This window comes from Corvus brachyrhynchos, unplaced genomic scaffold (assembly GCF_000691975.1).
Source record: "Corvus brachyrhynchos isolate BGI_N302 unplaced genomic scaffold, ASM69197v1 scaffold114, whole genome shotgun sequence".
Classification (NCBI taxonomy): domain Eukaryota; kingdom Metazoa; phylum Chordata; class Aves; order Passeriformes; family Corvidae; genus Corvus; species Corvus brachyrhynchos.
The window spans coordinates 7072910-7094815 of record NW_008238337.1 but is presented as its reverse complement, the minus strand read 5'-3'; the positions used below and the strand labels follow the sequence as shown (position 1 = coordinate 7094815).

Sequence of the window (21906 nt, the reverse complement as noted above, 5' to 3'; positions counted from 1 at the left end):
GAAAGAAGAATTCTAGACAACTTATTTTTCTTAAAAAAAAGCTTATTGTGTGTTCATGTGTACATCCTGCTGCTAGACAACGACCTTCTTTCTCAGCTATAAAACTCAGGTTCCTTTCCAAAAATATGGATCCAGGCACACAAAACAGAAGCCTACAGAAATATATGCAGGTCATTCCCAAGTCAGCCTTGTTGACTGGAAGCAGCCATAAGGTGAGGCTGATTTTCCTATGGAGCTGCAGGAGTTTTTGTTGTTGGCAGTTCTTGCAGGTACACCAGGTACTTCAGGAGGAACATGCTTGAATTGGCCACGAGACTGAGCAACTGAGCTGTGTTTCAAGAGGACCTGCTGTGACAAACAAGGGGTTTGATGACAACATCCATGGTTTAGAAAGAGAGGCACAAAGGTTTACATTTCCAACTGCACCTCTGCCTCTGAGCAAGCCAATTAGTCACAGTTAATCCCACCTTTTTAACAGGGGAATAAATAGTGCTCACTTTCTAAAAGCACTTTGCTCTGAATGAGAGACACTTTAAATGCAAAATATCATGGTGTGATTGAGAGAACTGCATTATGCAGCTGAGAGGTTCACTGATGCCTAAGTTTTATGCTGTGTTTGCTTTTGAGAGCTCTAAGACCTGAGCACTGAAAGCTGGAGGTGTTTTGGGGAGTTGTGTAAGTATTTATCCCTTATGGTTGCATTTGCTAACCCAGCTTTCTTCCTCTGTGGTAGTCATGATTGCTGGTCAAGGATGTGGTTTATTAAAACCATGTCCAAATAGGGATGCTGGGGACAGCTTAAGCTAAATTAATAGAAATGTAATAGAGCTGTTAACCCCTGTGTGAACACTCTTGGGAGTAAAGTAACCTTGGTCTGCAAATGAATTCCACTAGAATTCACTAGAAGGGAGCTTCCTACCTGAACAGTATCTGTGTGCAAGGATGTCAGACAATTTAACATTTAAAGTAAGATGATTCTCAGCCTATTGCTGCCATACAATCTTGTTCACAGGTATTGCCTGAAGATCTCATTAAAAGCTCTTCAGGCAAACTATGAACCCCTATCACTAGTCAAGCACACACATCTAAGACGTGCAGGCTGTTACTGCCTACAAAGAAGTAGCCTGTTGGAGACGACTGGGCTCTGAAATATAAAGGGCTTCACAGCTTCAAAATCATGTAACTGGGAGCTAATGAAGTAACTATAGCCCAGGTGATACAGGCCTGTCATTGTTAATAAGCATTTGCCCACAATGCAATTTTTTAAAATCAGTTTTGCTAATGGATTCATGCACACTGCTCCAGATACAGGCATTTGCATTTTTATCTCGTTAATGTCCAGCTAGCATTTGAATTCATCAGCATATCTGTACATTAATGAGAACTATGACTGTTTCCAAAGGACCCATCACAATGCTACCATCACCATTTAAGGATACACAGCAATCCTAAAGCAGCTGCATTGAAAACAGCCAAGTATACACTGAAACCACAGCAACACACCCTATTCCTCAGCCTGGTGCTTTTTGTTAACCTACTAGCAGGGACTAGTTTACCATATTTCCACAGAAGACAAATCCTAAAAGGTGAAGAGGAATTTTTTTGGTGATGCTAGTACTTGTACTTATCTGAGGGAAAGGCCTCTCAGCTGCTTTAAGGACAAGCAACATTTTCGGGAAAACAGAAAAAACAGAGAGGAAGAATAGTCCCAGGAGGAAGTGGTCAGAAGCCCACAGTGCTCACCTCTCTTTGTCTCTGTCATCTTTGCTCAGAGAAAGATCCCTCTTCTCGGGCTCCCGCTCCCGCTCTCTGTCCCTGTCATGGTTTGTCACCGAGGAGCTTCGCTCTGAGTCCGTGGGCTTGGGCCACTGTGGAGGTGTTGGGAAGGACGGCGGGGTCCGGTGGAGTCTATTCCATGGTTCATGGGGGTTATTGAAATTCTGCAGGTTTGGGCCATCTTTGTGAGTAAAAATGTTGTTGTGAGCTAGAATAACGGCAGGGGGAGGAAGAGTTAAAAATAATTCAAACCAAATAATTATACAGACATTTTTCACAATATTAGTCACAACCAGAACTGTCCTTTCAAGACTTTTTAATGGTGAGGGGGAGCAACTAGTGAGTGGACATAGATAATTCCAACACTGGGTGTAAGATCCACCAGCTCTTTTAAGGCTGTTGTTGGAGGAAGCTTTATACACCTCAATAACTCAGAGACTACTGAAAATGCCCAGCTTCTCTTCTCCACCCACCCCAGGCAAGGGCTCCAGCACAAAAGCAGAATTTTTCCTCAGCTCCTCTCTCTGGTAGAAACTTTAATTTGTGCATAGTTACAAGCAATCAGCTGCCTGCAGCTGATGCTTCAGGGACTTTTTTGTTGAAGAACCCAGAGTATTTGGTGGTATGTATGTGTGTGTATAAACACAGAGCTTGGCTGTAGGCTTTTCAGAACAGTCATTTGATTTTCCTCCATCCATCTTCAGCTGATTCCTGTTGCACCATGAGATGCACAAGCACGGTCTTTTATGTGCTCTCTTATGTGTGACTCTCAAGCACGTTTTGCCTACAGGTAACATGTTTTTGAAGTAAAATTATTTTATACAGGTAATTTCAACTTCAGTCAATGGTTACAGAGGATATCTACACAAATTGGAAGAAGTATCAATAGCTGCTCCACTGTGCATCTTCGCTGGTGAAGGGTGTTACTTTACATGCCCACAGGGTCCCAGAGCTCGGTGGGGTTTTGCAGCTCCAGTGTCTCTCTGAGCACACAAGGTAGCAACCCTCAGCAGTGAGGAGGCACAGAGCACAGCCACTGATCTCTGTGACATGCAGAAAAGCTCCCACCGCAGAGACCTGGAAATCTTAGGTGCAGTGTTTTCAGATAGGAGAATGGAGGTTAGGAATTAAACTTCTTTAAAAACTACCACCAGCTGCTGTAAATATTAGCATGTGGCTTTTCTGGAAGGGATATTTGTCTGCAGTAACCCAGCCAGTACTTACTCAGAGCATGACTGCCTAATCCTCCAAAGGCATTGCTGCCTAAGTTCCCAAGGCCGCTGAAGGTGCTTGACCTGCTAAATGGATCTGGAAAGGCAAACAGGGATTTAGCAGGCATTTAGCCAAGAATGTTGGAGAATGAAACGCACCCCTCCCCTTCTTAACGGTTTGAATCCAAGTAGGATTAGGCCAGACTTTAAGCTGATCCTTCTCATTGCAAGGTTCTTTGCACAGAAAATTCCCATCATGTTAAAATGGAGAAGGGATTCAGTGCTCACTCTGCAAACAGGTGCTGTAATAAACTTTTGTATGCGAGTCAGAAGCAAGCTAGAAATTAATGTCTAATAGCTGAAATTAGGGTGGCTGCTGAGCTATAACTCTCTTTTCTTATCAGTACTAATAGTAGAAGCATTGCAATTGCCTTGAAAGAATCTCAGCAGGCCCCTTGGCCAGCACTGAGGAGATGCATTGTCTTGTTTCTGCACTTTTTTCCCAGTAAAGGCACCCATCACCAGAGGAGGTTCCTCTCTGAGAGCACATAGCCTGACTCAGGCTTCCACACTCCAGAGACAGCTACGGGTTAAATCCTACCAGTGTACTTGTTTTCTTTCCTACTAGTCATCTCTAAACAACTCCTCCTCCTGCCCACTGGCTTTTCGAGTGTCCCTTTCAAGTCCTTAACTTGCCATGTTACAGGAGGTAAGGTTGCTCTCCACTTCCTCACAGATATCACATTTAAAAAATCAAGGCAAATGGCACAAATAGCTTGGATCTTTAAGCAAACAGCTATTTGCTTATTTACTTATTTTAAAACAGATGTTCTTGCCCTTCCTCTTTGATATTAAGTAGCTGAGTGACTCCACAGAGATAGTTAATTTTGACAGAATGTTCAGGAATTGATGTAAATCTGGGTATTTGCAAGAGAAAAAACAGTCTACTAGGTCATGTGGCATGCCACATTTACTGATTGGATGAATGTTAGTAAAACATTAATCAACAGAGCTTGAACTTTAATTGGCAATGAGCTGCTTGTGAGCTTCTAAAATGAGGACATTTGAGAAAATCGGGCTCTACTTACTGCCAATTAGGAAACTGAAAGGCTGGCAAAATGTGCAGAACAACTATTTGCCAGGAACTGTTCCCTGAACTCTTTTGAAGAACCTAGTCAAGACCTTTCATAGGTGGAAAATGATACAGGAGGAGCCCATTTTAAGCTGAGGCTTGTCTGAGGTATCTTTGCATAGATTTCCCCCATTTCCTCGGGCACATTCAGGAGCACAGGACTCTACAGGTCACATTTTGGCTCTGGTGCAGTGTCCCAGCAGTGACAGATGTGACAGCTCTGCACTGCCCTCTTCTTTGGGGGACAGTGAGGGGATGTGCTGGGAGCTGGCAGGGATGAGAAGCTGGCCAGCTTCTGGATCCTGAGGCAGTTTAAGCCTTTCCCTCCCCTAGTGCTACAGTGCAGGACCACATTGAGAGCCAGGAAGGGGGCACAGGTACAGAGGTGGAGGCAGGGTTACTTACACTTACCTGCCAAGTGGTTCGTAGGCAGGAAACTGCTGTGGTGAGGTGAGGGACCAAAAGGGGTGGTGGCTGGATGTGTTGCACCTGTGAGAACAAGATCCCTTTTTAGTTCAGGGGCAAGTGACTCCTTGTATACACAGAGCTTGTGGCCATCACATTCAAGAACTGGATGCAAAGGCCACATTCAAACAGCAAAAGCAAGGGAAGACCCCAAACCTCGGCCGGGTGAGCAACAGGCTGGATCTCCCTGAGAACCCTGCCAAGGAGTCTGTAACAGGGCTCTAGGAGGCAGGAGGAGACCTTGCACTGAGAGCTGCTGCTCACCTGGAGTAATGAGGAAGCCAAGCTCTTTGTCTGACATTTTCAGTCATTACTCCATGTTTACATTAAAAAGGGTCAGCCCAGGTTATGGGCCCAGACAGAAGGTGCTCGGAAGTGACTGATTAGAGTCTATACGAAACATCAGTTAATGACAGGCACGCAGGGAACATCAATCATGCCTCTCCCATGAGAGCTCCAGCTACGCTCTCACATCTGTCCCTGCATCTACAGGCTCCCCTCGGTATTTTTTCCCTTTCCTAGACACTCTCATTGCCACGGTGCTGTGCTTCCTTGTGGGAAAGAACACCACTGCTGAGCATGCTGGATTACATGAAGCTGAGGAGAGGGGAAGGAAGGGGGTGAAACAAGCAGGTCTGCCCTGTATTTCAGGGTGGACCAGGCTCACACAGAAAACTCTGCTCTCCTTTCAGAGCAGAAAATGAGAGATTTTCTTCCTTTGCAGGCAGGCATACATGAATCTGAACGGGCTCGTAACCTGAGTGTGAAAAGCACTGGTGTCACCTGTCACTGGGGTACTTGCTCAGCCCCTGACCTGGCCTTCCTTGGTGACAGTGCCCAACCACTGATGGTCGCTATGAAACACACTCACGTGTCCAGGACACAAGCAAACTGTGAAACCTGAGAGGGAGACAGAGCTCTGTGTCCCTCACCAGCTTGGGTACCTCAAACCTAAGCAGCCAGAAAATGAGTTGAAGAAACTTAAGAGAGACCACAACAACGAGACCTATCTAGTACCTCTCTATAAACATTCTGACTGCTCCAATGCTTCAAGACGGATGGAGACTGTCATCTTTCTAATCCTTTAAGATTTCAGAAGGTGTATAATGGATGGGAGATTTCTTCAAAGGAGACGGCTTACAAACTCAACTACATGGGCTGATAATAAAAAATCCTCTGGAGAAAGCCAGGAGCAGCACTGCAGGCTGTCAGGCAGTTATTAAATAGAGCGTCTGCCAGGCAGCCCAGCATCCGTCCTGGAGACAGGTGGCCCTAAGATAACTTATGTCTCCCCCAGTAACCAGGCAATGCAGCAGAACCAATGATTCACATCAACTGCACACATGTTCAGTAAGGTGAAAAGAATGCCTTGGATATTCCAGGGTAAAAGATTTATTCCTCCATGTATTCCAGCTGCAGTGTTTGCTCATGTTGACAGCACTTTTTACCTGGATTTACCGTGTGATGGCTCCTGTGATTAATATACTCACAGACAAGTTGTTGTAAGGTTGTTTCTCTCTATTGAATGTTTTCTATTAGTTTGCCCTCTTTAATACTTCTATTTTGTACTATTTCCCCTCCTGCTTTTACAAATGAAAAGCAAGCCATGCTTGCATCTTTTAAGGGAAAAAACTCTAGATACCAACTGGACTGGTGCTTTTCTGCCTGTTAGGGTAATTCTGTCCAGAACAGCCTTCAGTAGCAAAACCAGACACGAAACAAGGTTCTTGTAATGACAACACAGGACAGACTGAGGACACTGATAACGAAACATCTGCCATAGGAAACAGCCAGAGGTTTGTAAATAAGCTGTGCTTATGCATCCAAGTAGATGCAATGAGTATCTTGGCCTTGTACTATCAAAGTACCTTTATAGAGACCAAAATAAAGGGTAGCACCCTACAACGTAGAGCTGGTACCAGCACTGATCACATGTGGTAGAAATGTGCATTTGATACCTAACAATTTCCATCCACAGATAGAGCAGAAAGACAGACTGAAGCACTGGTGGAGTTCCTGAAGGCCATCTGCATTTGAAACTCACTTCTCACAGAAATTTCAGCTTGATCCTCATCTGCTGCTTTTCTGGCATGTTTGGGACAGAGTTCAAAACAGTTCTAACGTCATTAATTTCAACAGGGTTGAACCAAGGCTGAATATGACCATGCATGCACTGAGTTAGGGTGATTGTGCAATATTGCATCATAAAACCAGAGTAAAATTAGGGGAGAAAATTACATTATTTGCCAATTAATTACATACACAAAGAACTAAGTTACATCTCGTCAATTGATGCAGCTCATTCAGAATGCAGACTTTGGCATCTCAAACACAGACAGAAAATGTGAAGAAGTTGAGAGGAAAGTTAAGCTTGAGAATAAAAACAACATTTGGCACTTGGTAGACAGAGTCCACATGAATCCACACTGTCCTCCCAGACCAGAATGTGAGAGCTGCAGTCTTCCATGGTCGGAGCCATTGAGAACAACACGGTGAAGGTTACTGCCCTTTGGTAATTGCATAATTGTAATTACTTCTCCAACAGACTGGAAAACAACTGATCAGCGTAAACTGTATTTAATTCTTTGGGGCTTTTTGTAAATTCAATATACCATTTTAAGCCCTAGACTGTGCTAAATTTTGTAACACATAGGAGAATTTTCTATTTAAAAAACAAACACTTAACAAATACACCTTCTGTAGTATTTTCAATGCTGTTACTGAAGTTTTCCTTTTACAAAAAAACCCTTGTTTTCAGAAAACAAACAAATTTGGTGAGTGGAGAAGCTGACAAGAATAACACGCATATAAAAGCAAGAAAGAGACTGGGGCCACTTCCAATCCTGTGCAATGGTAACATTTTCAAGTGTTTTGTCAAAATCACTTTTAAAAAATCACTCTATACCCTATTAATCAGGCACATAAGAACCAGCTGCACAGACAAGACTGTGAGCGAACTGCTGCAGCTCAGTGATGTGCACAGGATCCCGCACTGGAGGTGGTGGCAGAGCCCTGGTCACAGCAGTGTCTCTGCACCCCTTGAACCAACCTTGCTTCTATTTTTGAGGCATATGTAGCTGTAAAGACATGCATGACATATAACTGACTGTTGGTTGGTTTTGGTTTTTTTTTTTTAAATCAACAAGGAATGATCTTCCCTTACCTGTGGTAGAAAACAGAGGCCTGGCAAGATCTTGTGGATAATGGAAGCCTGGAAACACTCCAGGGGCGGGAGGTCTGCTGAACAGGTCAAGTTTACCACCTATCTCTAGCTTGTGGGGATCCAGCTGCATTTGCTGTCAAATGATATAAAACCAATCTCATTATACACTTCCTTTTTTATGGGAGAAAAAGAGAGGGAATCAAGGCTCACTCCTCCTTAGCCCTGCCAGGGAGCGTTAGCGAGAGTGACAGCAGCGTCTCCGGTCACGCAGCGCAGTCGTGCCCTGCCAGGCTCCGCAGGGCCATCCCACCCCGCAGCCTCTCGGCTGCCTGCCCCATCCCAGGGATAAGGTCTGCAGGGAGCACTCAGCCCCGCAGCACACGCTGCAGCAGGAACATGATACACCGAGTGCACGGCACCCCAGGAGCAGTCTGCACTCTCAGCCTGACAAAAACTACTCTGCAGGCACAAAGCTGCTGACAGAAGCCTGGAGAGCTGGGTGATGGACTCGTCTGTTCTGCCTCTCCAGTTTGAGAGAGACGTGCCCATACTATGCCCTTCCTGCAGCCAGTACAGCTCAGTGTGCAGGCAAGGGGCAAAGGATGGAGGAAGCTGTGAGGCTGTTTTTATCCTTGCCCTGTAGAAGTGAGCATGGCCAGAACTGCACGTTAGTCATAGAAGCCAGCTCAAAGATTTGCTTATAAAAATTTATGCCCCTTTCAGAGGCACCTACTTAAGCACAGAATAGCCTTCATTAACGGGACAAAATAACTACTGCAGGAGCTATGAAAAAATAAAATCTACACAAGTCCCTTTATCAGCTATTCCACATGCCATAGGGAGCCTCGAGCCTGCAACAGCACCCCAGGGTACCTACATCCTGTTACACCTCGAGTGTTAAACCCCCCTCCCTCTGCCCACCATCACATCGGCACAGGAAGCCCCACAACCTCTAACACTGGTGTTATCAATCTACTCTCCTGCTCTCTGCTCTGTAATGTTCTTCACCACATTGGCCATTTCATTACCTCCTCCACAGGAGGTACTAATGCAGAAAGGAAACGACATTAAATGTGCATGCTTTGTAAAAAAAAGATGGACTTGGGGAAATTACTCTCCCCCTCACTTTCTTACCCTCTTTCTGGCTGTACACCCTTCCACCCAGCTCCTTTGCCCTCAGATAAACTTTACAGTTGCTACAATAAATGTTAAAGGAGTGCAAGTATTAGTTAATCAATACAGGCAAGCTTGAGAATCACCACAGTAACTGCTTCCTGCCCATTACTCACTCAAATACAATCTGTAAGCTAAAAGACTTGGCTTGGTTCCAGAACCCGTCCGAATTACCTTTATCTTTTGCTGGTGATGGTAGATCTGCCAGGCAATCTGTACATGAACCGCACACCACTTCCCGGGTTTCTGCAGTGGAAAGCACAAGAATTTAGATTAATTTATACGTTAGCAATCTACATCAGATAGAACATTTCATTTCCCTTACTGTCAACCAGGCAGCTAAGCAATGAGAAAGGCTGATTACTAAAACGGCACAATGGGTGATCAACATTTTCTTCTGTACTGCAGCAGATGATGTTTAAATTAAGAAGGAAACAGGAAGAATGTGGGATATCTTCCCCATCTCATGGACATCTGAGATCCTGCCTTGTTCTTTCCTACGTGCACTCCCCCCTTCCTAAATTGAAATGAATGGCAGCAAAGAACAGTATGCCATGCTTAAGAGAAAGCAACTAATGGTTCAGAGTTCTGTTTCTGAAAAGAGCCCTGTTCATTCACCCCTGCTGCACTGCAGGCTAAGTCATGTGTGGTTATTATGGCTGCTGGCTTTTGGGGAGGAAAAGGGTACAGACAAACAATCCCCAGGATGAGCAGTGCCACAGCTGAACAAGTCCCTGTTTTCAGCTGAGCTGTGGTACTCACTGTTCCACTCTTTATGTGGAACATCAGCACACTGACCTCAGCCACCATGAATCTGTTCACTGGTGAATGTCTGCCCATGCTCACAGTCATTTATTTCTGTGACCCTCATTTCATACTGTGAACTATTAATGCACACAAATGGATGCAAAATAAGGCTGGGATTCAACCTAAATGTTATTAATCAGAAGTGGCAGAGAGCTAACTGACATTTTGGTTTAAGTAAAGGATGAGCATGAGATTTTTCTACCAGACATGTCAAATTTCAAAAGCACATGCACAATATTCCAAGCATCTGTGTATAGATATGTATATAAAATCCCCCACAAACCTTACTTACTCTTACTGGAGGCCTATAAGGGTCTGACACCTATGGAAAAAGCAGAAATAAAACAATCAGTCTTTCTAAAACTAGCCAATATACAGAAAGGTGGGGAACTTCCTTCCTCTGAACAAGTAAAAGCATTCAGAAAGCAATGTTCCAGAGAAGTCCCCTGTGACACAGGAAACCTAAAAGGCTTAAAGAAGGCTTAAAACTTCTCTTTCATTCCTTGAACCAAACTCAGCAGAATTTTATGATAAACAAAGCAGCTTCATGCCAGCAACTGAACAGTGCCAGTGCTTTTCTGAACCTTGTAATCATTCTGAAATGGAGCGCATAAAACTACTCTCCAAGCAATACTTAAGGGATAGATATTGAAGGGGTTTCCTGTCCCATTTTCCTCTGACTTTTGAAAGAAGCCAATACATCCCCCCTTTGAATTCATGGCTGGTGGAGGTTACCGTCTCACCAGAAAAAGACAACTTCTCTCCTCACTGCATGTTCCCAGTCTAGAAGGCCACTTTGCTCACCAGCCTGCACTCCTTTTTTTATCAGCAATCACTGTGTTTACTGTAAATCCAGATAAGCTGAAAAGAAGGTTATATATTGTTGCCTACCCCTGGAGTCTTCTGCAGCAGCGTATGGTGGACTGTGCCTGGTCTACCTGCTACATCAATAGGGTTTGAAGTCTGAAAGACAAGAACAGAGCGTGAATAATACTGTATCATACCAGTGGTGCATTTAACATCTCTATCTGATGTTAACAGCATTAATTAGTCCATGTTTGCACTGTGCTTTGAACACGCATATTGCTACATTAGTGCTAAATGTTATCTCTTACTGACAGCCAACAGCATTTAACCACCATGTCATTTATTATTATTGAGCAGCAGTAACAGTATTCCAGCAGCACCCCTAGGCCCTGCTGAGATCACACCCCATTGTGCTGTGCATGTGCATGGGAAGAGACAGTCCCTGCTCCCCAATATTATTCTTTAGACAAAACAGGCAGGAGAGGAGGTAGGAGAGAGAATGAGAGAGGTGGCCTGACTCCCTCCATTTTTCAGGCAGCAACCAGCACAGCAGTCAGGAACAGAATAACTCGAGCATCCTAGTCCCATATTCCACACACTGGACCATGGCCCCTCTCTGACTGGGGCCAGGGAACAATGCCTGAACCAGCAACAGCCCATCTATTTGCTTCGACAAGGCAAAACCAGAAACCTTAGAAAGTGCTTGTGGGTCTTTTATAGCTTTGCATTATTTACCCCATCATTTTCCAGCAAGAATTAAACACCTCATTGAATGAATCCCTGTTCCTCCTTCTCCAGATCCCACCTGTTGTCCTGTCCTAGATGATCCCTAAGAACTCGTTCATCTCCTCACTCTGGCATTCATCCATCTCCCACTCCAGAGCAACTGCACCTGGTGCCTCCACACAGCTGAGTGTAGAGGGGTTAAACCTCATTCCCCAAGAGATTATTTCACTCATGTTTTAGGTCAAATTATAGCAGATTTAAACAGTACAAGGCATGAGTACAATCCTGGGTGTGGGAGGGAAGGTAGGTTTTAGTTTGTCTAAGGCTACATAACTTCCAGGCTCATTAAAGAGTGAATTCTCCGGTGTGTGTAGGTAAGTCAGTGCACTCCCCAGGCAGATCAGAGCTCTCAGGGCCTCTCTGACAGCTGAGGTAGATATAAGGTGGCAAATAAGTTACAGCTTTCATACAGGCAAGAGCTTTAAGATCACAACATGTTAATAGCATGGTGTCATCCTGTCCCTTTGTCCCCTGGAGAAAGATGTGAATGCTTCCTCCAGCAAAGTAAACTGAATACTTCTGACCTTTTCAAGTTCTTAGCTTGTGAGAAATGGCCTTTGGGAAACTCGCTGAGAAATTTACCGTCAGCCTGGATTTATGTGCAGTGGACTCACACGCACAGCTGTAGGCAACTGACATGGGAAGGGGAAAAACAAAACCAAGATCTCTGCTTTGGAAAGCAAGAAGTGCAGGAGTCAGAGTGCCAAAACCAAATCATCAGGTATGTAGTGATTATGCAGGCTTTAGTTAAACAGCTTGGGAGGGAGAGAGCATGGAAGAACGACGCGGTAACGATGACTGGAGTGGCTTTGCCTAGAGTTCAGCTCTGCCTCCTCTGGGAAACTGGAAAGTAATGTGCCAAAGCAGCAGATCCATTTTTCAACCTATCCCCCTCTTTTTCAGATGTTAGATTGTATGTAAATACTGCACTGTGCAGAGACCAAATGATGTCAGTGATTAACCATGGCACCAGAGCGTGACCTTGCACTGCTTAAACTCAAGCTAGCAAATGTTGGATCTATCTATCACTAAAATACATCAAAAGCTAGTTATAACAGCACTAGGAACTGCTTAAAAATGTAAAGGGTCTGTGCTCACTTCTTCTTTCTCGCTATGCAACTGCTCCTTGGCCTAATGGTATTTTACAGTGAGATGGGATCTGTGAAGCTCTGTAGTGAAGATGGAAAGCAGAAGAAGGTGCCATTGGTGTAGCAGCAGCTCCTCATGAACAGGAAGGAGCCTTATGGCAAAACAGCCCTGGCTGCACGTCAGCAAAATTTGTCCAATGCCACCTTATTCGTGCAGCTCCTTTTCTTGGAAAATCAAATTCACACCCTGACTACTCAGGGTCTGTAGGGACTCCCTGGCACCCCTTGCAGTAGTAACAACAATTAACACTGGCAGACAAACTTCATCAAGGGATGGCCATGTTCTGTCCCTCTTGCTCCCTGTGCTTCCATGACCTGCTCCTTCTCTAGGCCTGCAGCCACTACATACAGAGCTCCCACTGAACAAAGCCATTTTAGAGACTCTGCTATTTGTAATGTATCCCTAAACCAAAATAATGTCAAGGATTCGATGGGCACTGAGGAAATACTCTGGCTTCCATCAAAAGCATTAAGTTAAGTGGGAAGGTGGTAAAAGGCCTTATTTGCAGCAGTTGCTAATTACTGACTTCCACTGACGTCAGCAAGACTGCTGAGGGAAGCACATCCCACAGACCTGCCTGGTGTGGGTATGGAAATCACCTTCCAAATGCAAACAGGAATGGCCTGGCTACAGTACTGGTCCTTCAAGCCTTCTCACACAGTAGCAGAGTTCTATGGAAATGCAGTTCAAGATAAGAAATCTCTAAAATCACAGCAGGTAAGGAAGCTGAACATGTCACCTCACAAATGGAGTACATGCTCCATTTTCAAACAAATGCTATATAGATACAATCCATTATTTCTTGTTCGGAGAGATTTAACAGTTTTGGTACATTTAAAAATAGTTAATAAAAAGAACATGTCTGGGAGGGAAAAAAAAAGCAGTGCATACCACAGAATTTGCCAAAAAATGGGGGTTATCATGGCAACATTTCCAAATGCCAATCAGTGCTAGTTGTAATGACATGTTACAGCTGCAGTGCACCTTTCAAACACATTATCTCAAAGAAGCTTGCAGGCATTAATCAACCCTTATAAAACCCACTGCAAGATAACTTTATAGATGAGGAAGCTGAGGAACAGAAGGTTTAAGCGACTTGCCCAAGGTCAGCTGGGAGCTGGGAATAAAAATTCAGCTCCTTCAAATTGCTCTGCCCATTTACAGCAGTCTCTCCCTATTGTTCCCACACTTGTGCAGTCAAATTCTCATTGTTTTTTCTGGGAATAAACAGTTTATCTTTTGCAATCTTAGACCATTAGATTTACAAAATGATTTGGGACTCTTCGGTCTATTATGAGCTGTAAATATTTCAATCAAAATAATGCACTTCACTGTATGCTTCTCCTCCAGTTTCAGCAGACCTCCCAAGTGAACCACTACATCCTTTCCAAGGAAGGATCTGCAGTGCCAAGAGAAAATTTCTGCTAGAGAGTTGGCTGCTTTGTGCAGAGGATGCTCACAGTTCTGTGGGGTGATCCTTTCCAACCCTGTGCTGCACTTCTGCTATTCAAATCATGTGCTGCAAAATCACCAGAGACAAGACTCTGAACACAGTTTCTCTCCCAGAAAAAGAACAAAGCCTTCAGAAGAAGAAGTTTGTACCTTCGGTTGAAATGCTCCCTGAAGTGACCCAAAGGGACCTGAATGTGGAAGCATGGGTGGCATTCCAGGCATTGCTGGAGGATAGGTTGGAAAGAACTACAAAAGAAAAAGAGATGCTTATGTCACAGGATGACTTGAACAATAATGGAGGTAGGTGCCAAGCCTGGCACATACAAAAATAGTACTGTGCTGAACAAGTGCCACAGTGAAAATACACAATAAATTTGCTTTCAAAAATTTTAAGAGCAAAGCCAAAACTTGAAAAATGCACTCATCTGATAAATTTTCTGGATAGTGCTGAACGAGTGTGCCTTTAAAAATTGTGGACTACTGCAGGAAGCACAGAGCATAATTTGGGGTTTATGTTCACTTTCCATTAACTTTGCATTTTTCTGCTGTTGCAAACAAATTGATTCTGTTTTGAAACGTGACCTGCTTTAATTTTTAAAGCAAAAGGAACCACAAGATGCTGCACTGCACTCTAACCACAGGCAACATGCATACCACCTTGTAGTTGTGTAGGCTAGGTGAAATTTTGCTTAGGCCTCTCCTGAGCACACACAGCAGTTTTACAAGTCCCAAAACATGTAGTTTTTTGTGCTTTGGAGCAGTGGGGAGCACCAGGAAGAAACCACCAGTCTGACTTACTCCTGTGACCTGAGCAAAACCTTGTGAAAGAGCCATGCACTCCGGGCTGCTGCACTGGGAGAAGCACCAGCTGCAAACGTACTGCAATGACCACTGATTGAGCAATTCCTGCGCATTCCCTGCCATCCCAGGCACAGCGATACAGAGCCGCAGCAGCAAAAATGCAGGAGACAGAGAATTTAAAAAAAAATTAAAAAAAGCCCAAAGAAAACTTGGTACCTTAAAAACATAAAAATCGAAGATGGAAAAAGAGCTTTAGAAATGAATGGATCAAAACACTACTCATCAATTGAAAACAAGCAAAAGAAGAGCAAGCAGAACCATTAACAAAGAAACCAACGAGAAAGGTGAGCACTCACGTTGGAATGTCGAAAGTAAGGGTTGTCTAATTTGGGAGCGTACTTGTCAAACTGGAAAGAAAAGAGAAAAAAATAAGGAAACAGGTGAGTTTGGTTTTGGCAGTAGCAGACACATCAGGATTTCAACACAGACAAATAATCATGGCCCATGTGTAAGCGTTTAACAGAGCAGAACTGACTGGTTATTCCATACTCGCTCATCGGGGAGACGACTGATTTCCCCAGGCTAGCAGAGAGGAGCCCCCAGGCCACGCTGGGCACCTCCAAGGCTCACTGCAGAACCCTGTCTCAGGCACTGCATGGACAGGTTCCTGCTCTGGGAAGAGAGCAGTCCTGATAACGGCAGCAGCGAAACACAGGGAAGTTCAGCTCCAGGTCCAGATCTGGGATCTGCCCCTGGATCGCTGAATTAGATCACAGACTAGCAGGTAAGAAACATTTCCCATTAGACCCCAACATCTACTGTGGGGCAGCCAATACCAATTCCCAGTTTCCTGGGTTCCTGTAAGCACCAAAATTCTTTTGGAAAGGGCTTAATTACTTTAAATAACAAATCTCAGTATATTCCCTCTCCCCTGCAAAAGGGAGAGTTCCCCAGAGAAAAGGTGACTGTAAACCTTTTCCTTTCCAGCATGGGGTTTTAACACCTCCATGTGTGTAGTCTGTGTCCTGTTTGTCCTGTACCATCTCAGAAGCAAACCCAAACACACACATGGCATTTCTGAACAGTATGTACATTCTGCTGGGGAGGAGGGAGTGGGGAAGAAGGCAGGGAAGGGAGCTGTAGGACCCCATGAAAAGCTGCTTATTTGGCAAGTCAGCTGCTGTTTCACACTCCTCTATGTGCAGGAGAGTAGATTTGTAATTTCATTAATTACAGTTATTACTGGAGCCATGTCCCCTCCAGTGTAAATACCATAAATTACCAAACACATGCAGCTGTAATTTCAACACTCTTCTCTGGTGTTGGGATTAGCCGACCTGATCTAGTGGAATATAAGATGTGAGTGAAATATAACAAAAGAGCCTTGCAAGTTGTTTTTGGTCTGAAGGCTGACATCAACGGCCATGGGTGGGAGGGGAGGGAGCTGTTCACAGGCTCGGGTATCACAGTTCTTAAATAACACAGGAGACTTCTGAGAAAAGATTCAGGATTGTTTTACACAGACCAAGGAAAGAAGGGAAGGTGTTTACACACAAATACATTGAGCAAACACCTGGGGCTGGATTTTGGGTGGATGATATTGCTTTTAATTGTCCTGCTGCTAAGCAGATTACAACCCAAGAACGTCATCGGGCAGTCAGCAGTGGGAAAGAAAAGTGGGAACACTACGCTCCTTGAGTCTTTGGAAGCTCTTCCCAAATGCTGCTTTTGCTAGCCTTACACAGGGTTGTTTCTGCATTTTGGACACAGTGTGAAGCTGAGAGGGGGAAAAAAAGCTCAATCTTGTGCTTTCAATCTCAAAAAGTAATTGCCAGAAATGGGGAGAGAGTGCGTTTTAAAGTACTGACAAAATCCATTTGTAGCAGATCCCTAACAATTTTGTAACAGCTGCAGCAAAGTCCCATTGTGTTACAAGCAAATTCAATGACAAAATGCTTATTACACGGACAGGAGGATCTCTCCCAGCAGAACCAGCCACACACAAATTAGTGCTTGTTGATGTAATCAAGTCATAAAATGCCTAAATCAATACAGATCAGGTATTAGGAGGAAGAGGGACAGAACTCGTATCGGATGATGCTGCACTGTGGTGAGAGCTCTGGGTAAGCCAGCACGGTCTGCCCTGCACCCAGCAGTTGTGGGGACAGTGTTTGGGGCTGGAAGCCATCCATCCTCTGGCATCCTGGTTGGTGTCTTTTGGTGTGTCAAGGCAGCTGGCTCTGGGAGAGGGGGATTAGAAATACACAGCAGGACACACAAAAAGGAAACTAAAGGGATTCTGGACTTGTCTCGTGGGTGCTGTATCTGCTCATGGGTGGCAGCAGGGGGACCAGGAGGCTTGGTGTGGGGGCTCTGGGTGGAAAGGGGGTCCCTTTGGGAGTGTTGGCCTCCAGGTTGGAAGGGCAGGGACAGCACGCCTGGCTGAAATGAAGAGGGCCGGGTTTTGTTTGACAAGAGTGGGTTAGGCTTTTTGACCAGAGATGCTCTACTTATCCTCACATTTTGGGCTGGGGTACGCACCATGGGAGGTGCAGAGGGCGGCATGAGCGGCGTCTGGGGCAAGCTGGATGGAAAAGGAGTGAATGTGTGCTGGTGGGTGTGTTGGTGCTGATGCGTGTGTTGGTGCTGGTGAAACTCCGCTCTCAGCAGCGGCACCGGGCCAAGTGAGGCAGCGGCCCGGTCCGAACTCTGAACCAAAAACCGGTTGTTCAGCTCTTGCCTGAGCAGTTCGTGATCTAGAGGAGAGAGAGAGAGAAAAAAAAAAGACACAGAGGCCCGTGGGCCTGTGAGTACCACAAAGACGGAGGAGAAAGAGTCAATATTCACCTGGCATTCCCTGTTTCTGCAGGTCATGCTGTGGTGGTTTTCTACGTGAGGACTCATTGGTGGAGGTAAGAGAGATGCCTGTGACAAAGTACCAATCAGAATCCCCGAATGAGGCTGGCAATACATGATTGGTTGGTTGAATGATATCAACAGGCTGGTATCTAAAGACAAGAGAGAACACCATGAGTCATCACAGCAGAAAACATCATCGGGGCTCGCACTCCGCCCGGCCCCGCCCGCGGCCCCGCGCCCCGCCCGGCTCTCGTCCTCCCCGGCACCTGCTGCCACCGAGGTGTGTCTGGGAACGCGCCTCAGAGGCGCGGCCTCACCTCTGGGAACACACCTCTGGGAACACACCTCCGGGAACACACCTCCCCGCCTCACGGCAGCCGCACCTTCCCGCACCAGCAAGGTGCTGGGGAGCGCCCTGGAGGCCGACAGCTCGCTGTAAAACGAGCAGTACTGACCTTCATCCTCTGGGAGCGTGACAGGCAGAGAGAGGCGCGCACACACACACACACACACACACACTCTGAAAATGGATGTGTGTTATGCTCTGACAGATCTGTACTTCACAGGTAAAATTTTGACAAGATGTGCAGCGCAATAAGGTAACTGTGGGTTTGGGTGGCTGGAAACTGCCTGCTCGGACATCCATCCCTGTGCCATCCACCCTTCTCAGCCCCAGGACATGCACGCAGTGACCAGAAACATCCATCCTACAAATCAAGGCCTTCTTTGCAGTAAGATTTTTTTGAGATCTTAAATACCTAGCAGTCCTTTTCTCCATTTTTAACAGGCTGTAATTCTCATTTTTTGTCATTGCCTCCAGGCTTTTCTCCTCTGAGAAAATACAGGAGGAATCAGTGGGAAGAGGAGAAACATTGAAGTGGCTCAAGATCTCATCAAGGTTGCAATGACTGCTGAAACAAGATGTTCCACCCTATGACGTGGCCTCTTCTCAGCATCTTCCTCTGGAATAACAACTTGCATGAATGTGAATGTGGTTCAGGGAAGGGGAAGACAACAGTGCTTTAGAAATGATGTCACTGAAGACAGTAAGGACCAGTGTCCACTTTTCCAAAATGTCTGCTGGTGTAACAGTTAAATCCATCTGTGGCTTTGCCTAAGAACTTCCAACAGGGATCAGCATCCAACAGGTTATATATTTTTTAAGTGAAGATCAACCTATGTCCCCACCTATGGATGACACGCACCCAGTCCTGACCGATCTACTTGCTTCTGAATTTACATGAATCCACTTCTTTCACTGTAACAACCCTTTAAAACTACTGCTCTGAATATAAAGGGGCAAAAGAACACCTGCACTTTGAAGTTTTATTTCATGTTCTGCAGGGAGTTCTTTCACTTCAATTTTTTACAGTAACATTAGAAATATCTAAATCAATCACTTTCTGAAGTGACATTGTAAGATCTTTGAAAACAGGCACTCGGATGGGGAACTTCAAGGTCTTTACTACCACTTAGAAGCCTACACCCTATTGAAAGTCACATTTGAAAGCAAATGTTGGGTGCCTAAGTCATTTGCTTTTCAGTACTAAATGTACTGCTAAGAGTAGGTACTGTATACTGCTACAATCTATATAATTAATACAAAAGCAGAAAGTATATACATTTGTGATACTGAAGCCTAAGGCACTGGAGCAAAAGTCTCTAATGTGTTCTCCTTGGATTGAGCAAGTAAGAAAAAAACTATAGGCTGAAAGCACTTAGGTCCAAAACCTAACCTCTTTAGAGAATATGAGCATGATTTCATGTGTGTGTGTGTTTACGCTTTGAAATCTGGCATGACTTAAAGAAACTGAATCCTTCTGTTAGCATCAAGATAATCCACTTTTCTGGAGGGAGAGATAAAAGCAAGTTGGCAGTTGTAAGTGCTCTGATATCCAATTTCTTTAAGAGACTGGAAGTCAGACTGATAGATTTGCAGCTGGCTCCAGCCCATAGCCCTCTACCACAACTTTGGCCTCTGTCAGGAAAAGGCCTGGAGATGTTTGGAGAAGCTGTGTGGCACTCGGAGGAGTGGCTGCTTCATAGTAAAGATGGAATTGCCAAGGAATAACCCAGGTCTGTGAGGGGCTCTGAGCAAGGTCTGGATCAGAACTGCTACAAGAACCTGCCAGTGATGTCAGGTCTGGTCACACAATAACACAACCAGGAGCAGAGTGCCTGGGCAGCCCTTGGGACCTGGGAACACCGGCCTGTGTGCACACACGAGCTGGGCATGGCACAAAACAGCACTGCTGCTCATGGTGCCCTCATGTTCAGGAGAGAAGAGACACAGACCACCGTTTCCTTTGTGTATCCTACATCAGGGTAGCCCTTAAACCGAGGGCAGAAGCCCAGCAAGGGTTGCTCCTAAGTTACTTGTATTAGCTTTAGGTTTCAAAACAAAGAAATGCCACCAGAAACGCATTCTTGTCTCGCTCTTCAGGGCTGCTCAGCAATATTGTTTGCTTTTAAGAAAGTTTTATGTGAATGACAACAGAAGCTCCTGGCTCTGCAGCACTCTGTATTGATTTTATGATGTGCCACTTTGCAGGCATTTCATATAGTGCAGACAAGAGGCATTTCACTGTCTGCAGGGTTAGACGCCCGGACCTTTCCCTCCACTAACTTAGGCTTCTCCTACTTAAATTGCAGGAGAAATCCTTTTAGTAGGAGCAAGACTGTTACTGTTTTCCTGGCAAGCTGCTGAATGTGAATAGGTCACTTGATCTTGCACCTCCTGAAGTTAATGGTGAAAACATACTTGCTTTCAGTGACTGCAATATCATGCTTTTAGTGAGCGCTTTGCTATTTCCTTTCGCAAGGCTTTCAAAGTCTCCATCACAGTAGTCCTTTGCCTTAAACAGGGGAAGCAATGAATAGGTCTCCCACAGTGCTGCCAACATCTTCCCAGCCATGTGGTTGAAATTCTAGATGGTGCCAGGGCCTGTGACAGCCGCCAGCTTTGGCCTATGTGGTCCTGTCTCTGGCTGGGAACCCACAGCACTTTTGTCTATCATCATTCTCAGAGCTCACTTTGGACCAATTCGTACTTTTTTTTTCACTTAAAGAAGCAGTTATAAATAATGAGACATTATTTAGCTCCTGGAAGCAAAAAAGGGGATGGAAGACCATCAGATTTTTCCACAGCAAATCTGCCATTTCCTTATTCCTTTAACTGACTTCATAGGAAACAGAGAGTGAGTTTTTTGCAAAATGCTTGTCCTGTTTAATCCCTGCTGAGTTAGTCGTGGAGTCAAATGCCAGATCAAAAGGAGGCCCCAGCAAGTGAAAGTTGCTGGGAAGTCTCCAGCTGCCAGGGTCTCTTCCAGGGACAGCTGTAGGCTAATGGATAAGCTGTAAACAGGGCATTTAGGGCAGAAGTGACAATAGAATGGGGGCCAGGGTGAACAAAGGAAACTTTTTAAAAGGATGCAAAGATAGTGAGAGTTGAACAGCAGAGCTTGTCAGCTGAGCTGTCTCTGACTCAGACTGAAAGGCCACGGAGCCATGGGCACAGAGCAGTTGTGCTGCTGCAGGCAGAGGATCCTGCTCTGCCAGCAGGATGTGCTGCTGGTCGAAGGATCAGGCAAGGGATTCAGTGAGATTCAAGTGCTCGCTTAGAATAATTGTAGAAATAGTATTTTCTCATCAGTTCTAACAGCAGCAGCTTTCTTTGGAGAGGGGAGAGAGAAGGGGAGAATGGCAAACTGTGCATCACTTCTCTGTTAATCTAAAAAATGCCTGATGACTGTAGAATGCCACACTGGACAACTCATGCCCTGAACAGGACTTCTACCTTTTTGAAGCATTTGTTTTGAAGACTTCCTATAGGAAGCTACAGTGCTGTGTCTACAATCTCTCATCTGGTAAAGCACGTCCAGGTTTCATGAGCACTGTCACAGTTCCAGCACACACTGAGGGGCCTGTGTCAAGGTATTCCACCTGCCCACCAGCCAGCCCATCTCTCAACACCCTCCAGTGCATGCACGGCTGATCAGCCCTGGCAGAAGAAGGGAACCTACCCGCAGGGTGCCCTGGTATCACGAGGCTGTTGGTGGGTAACGCTGGTGGAGGTGGCAGCGTGGGTGGGGTGGCGAACATGGCCGGATGGTGCTGGTGTTGGGTCTGCGATCTGAGAGAGAAGTGCGAGGTAGCAAGATTAGAGATGGAGAGGGGCAGAGCTGGGCCGGAGGAATGGTGCGGAGGAATCTGGGGAGACAGGGGCAGGTGTTTCGGGAGGCTGATGCTTGTTGCACTGCTAGCACTGCTGCTCCGGCTGCAGAGAGAGAGAGATGGGAGGGAGGGGAGAGAGACAGAGAGAGAAA

The 21906-nt window shown here is 45.3% G+C and overlaps 1 protein-coding gene and 1 long non-coding RNA gene across 17 annotated transcripts in view; one reads left to right on the top strand and one right to left on the bottom strand.

Annotated features, from left to right (window-relative positions):
• FBRSL1 (fibrosin like 1) overlaps positions 1 to 21906 on the bottom strand; it is a 374043-nt gene that overhangs the window by 2666 nt on the left and 349471 nt on the right. For 6 of the 16 annotated variants that reach the window (XM_017734940.1, XM_017734928.1, XM_017734932.1 and 3 more), the window contains 11 exons: positions 21604 to 21857; positions 17243 to 17478; positions 15079 to 15129; positions 14072 to 14167; positions 10619 to 10690; positions 10011 to 10049; positions 9095 to 9166; positions 7748 to 7880; positions 4531 to 4608; positions 3001 to 3084; positions 1744 to 1984 (listed from right to left, as the gene is read on the bottom strand). In XM_017734940.1, coding sequence (XP_017590429.1) covers positions 1744 to 1984; positions 3001 to 3084; positions 4531 to 4608; positions 7748 to 7880; positions 9095 to 9166; positions 10011 to 10049; positions 10619 to 10690; positions 14072 to 14167; positions 15079 to 15129; positions 17243 to 17478; positions 21604 to 21857 — 1356 coding nt within the window. Of the gene's footprint in view, positions 1 to 1743; positions 1985 to 3000; positions 3085 to 4530; positions 4609 to 7747; positions 7881 to 9094; positions 9167 to 10010; positions 10050 to 10618; positions 10691 to 14071; positions 14168 to 15078; positions 15130 to 17242; positions 17479 to 17569; positions 17731 to 21603; positions 21858 to 21906 lie in introns of all 16 variants that reach the window. The other 10 variants (XM_017734929.1, XM_017734930.1, XM_017734925.1 and 7 more) reach the window with 10 other exon arrangements.
• On the top strand, positions 17743 to 19854 carry LOC108446873. The gene is made up of 2 exons (XR_001862215.1): positions 17743 to 18312; positions 18402 to 19854. It is a non-coding gene; the product is annotated as an uncharacterized LOC108446873 (long non-coding RNA).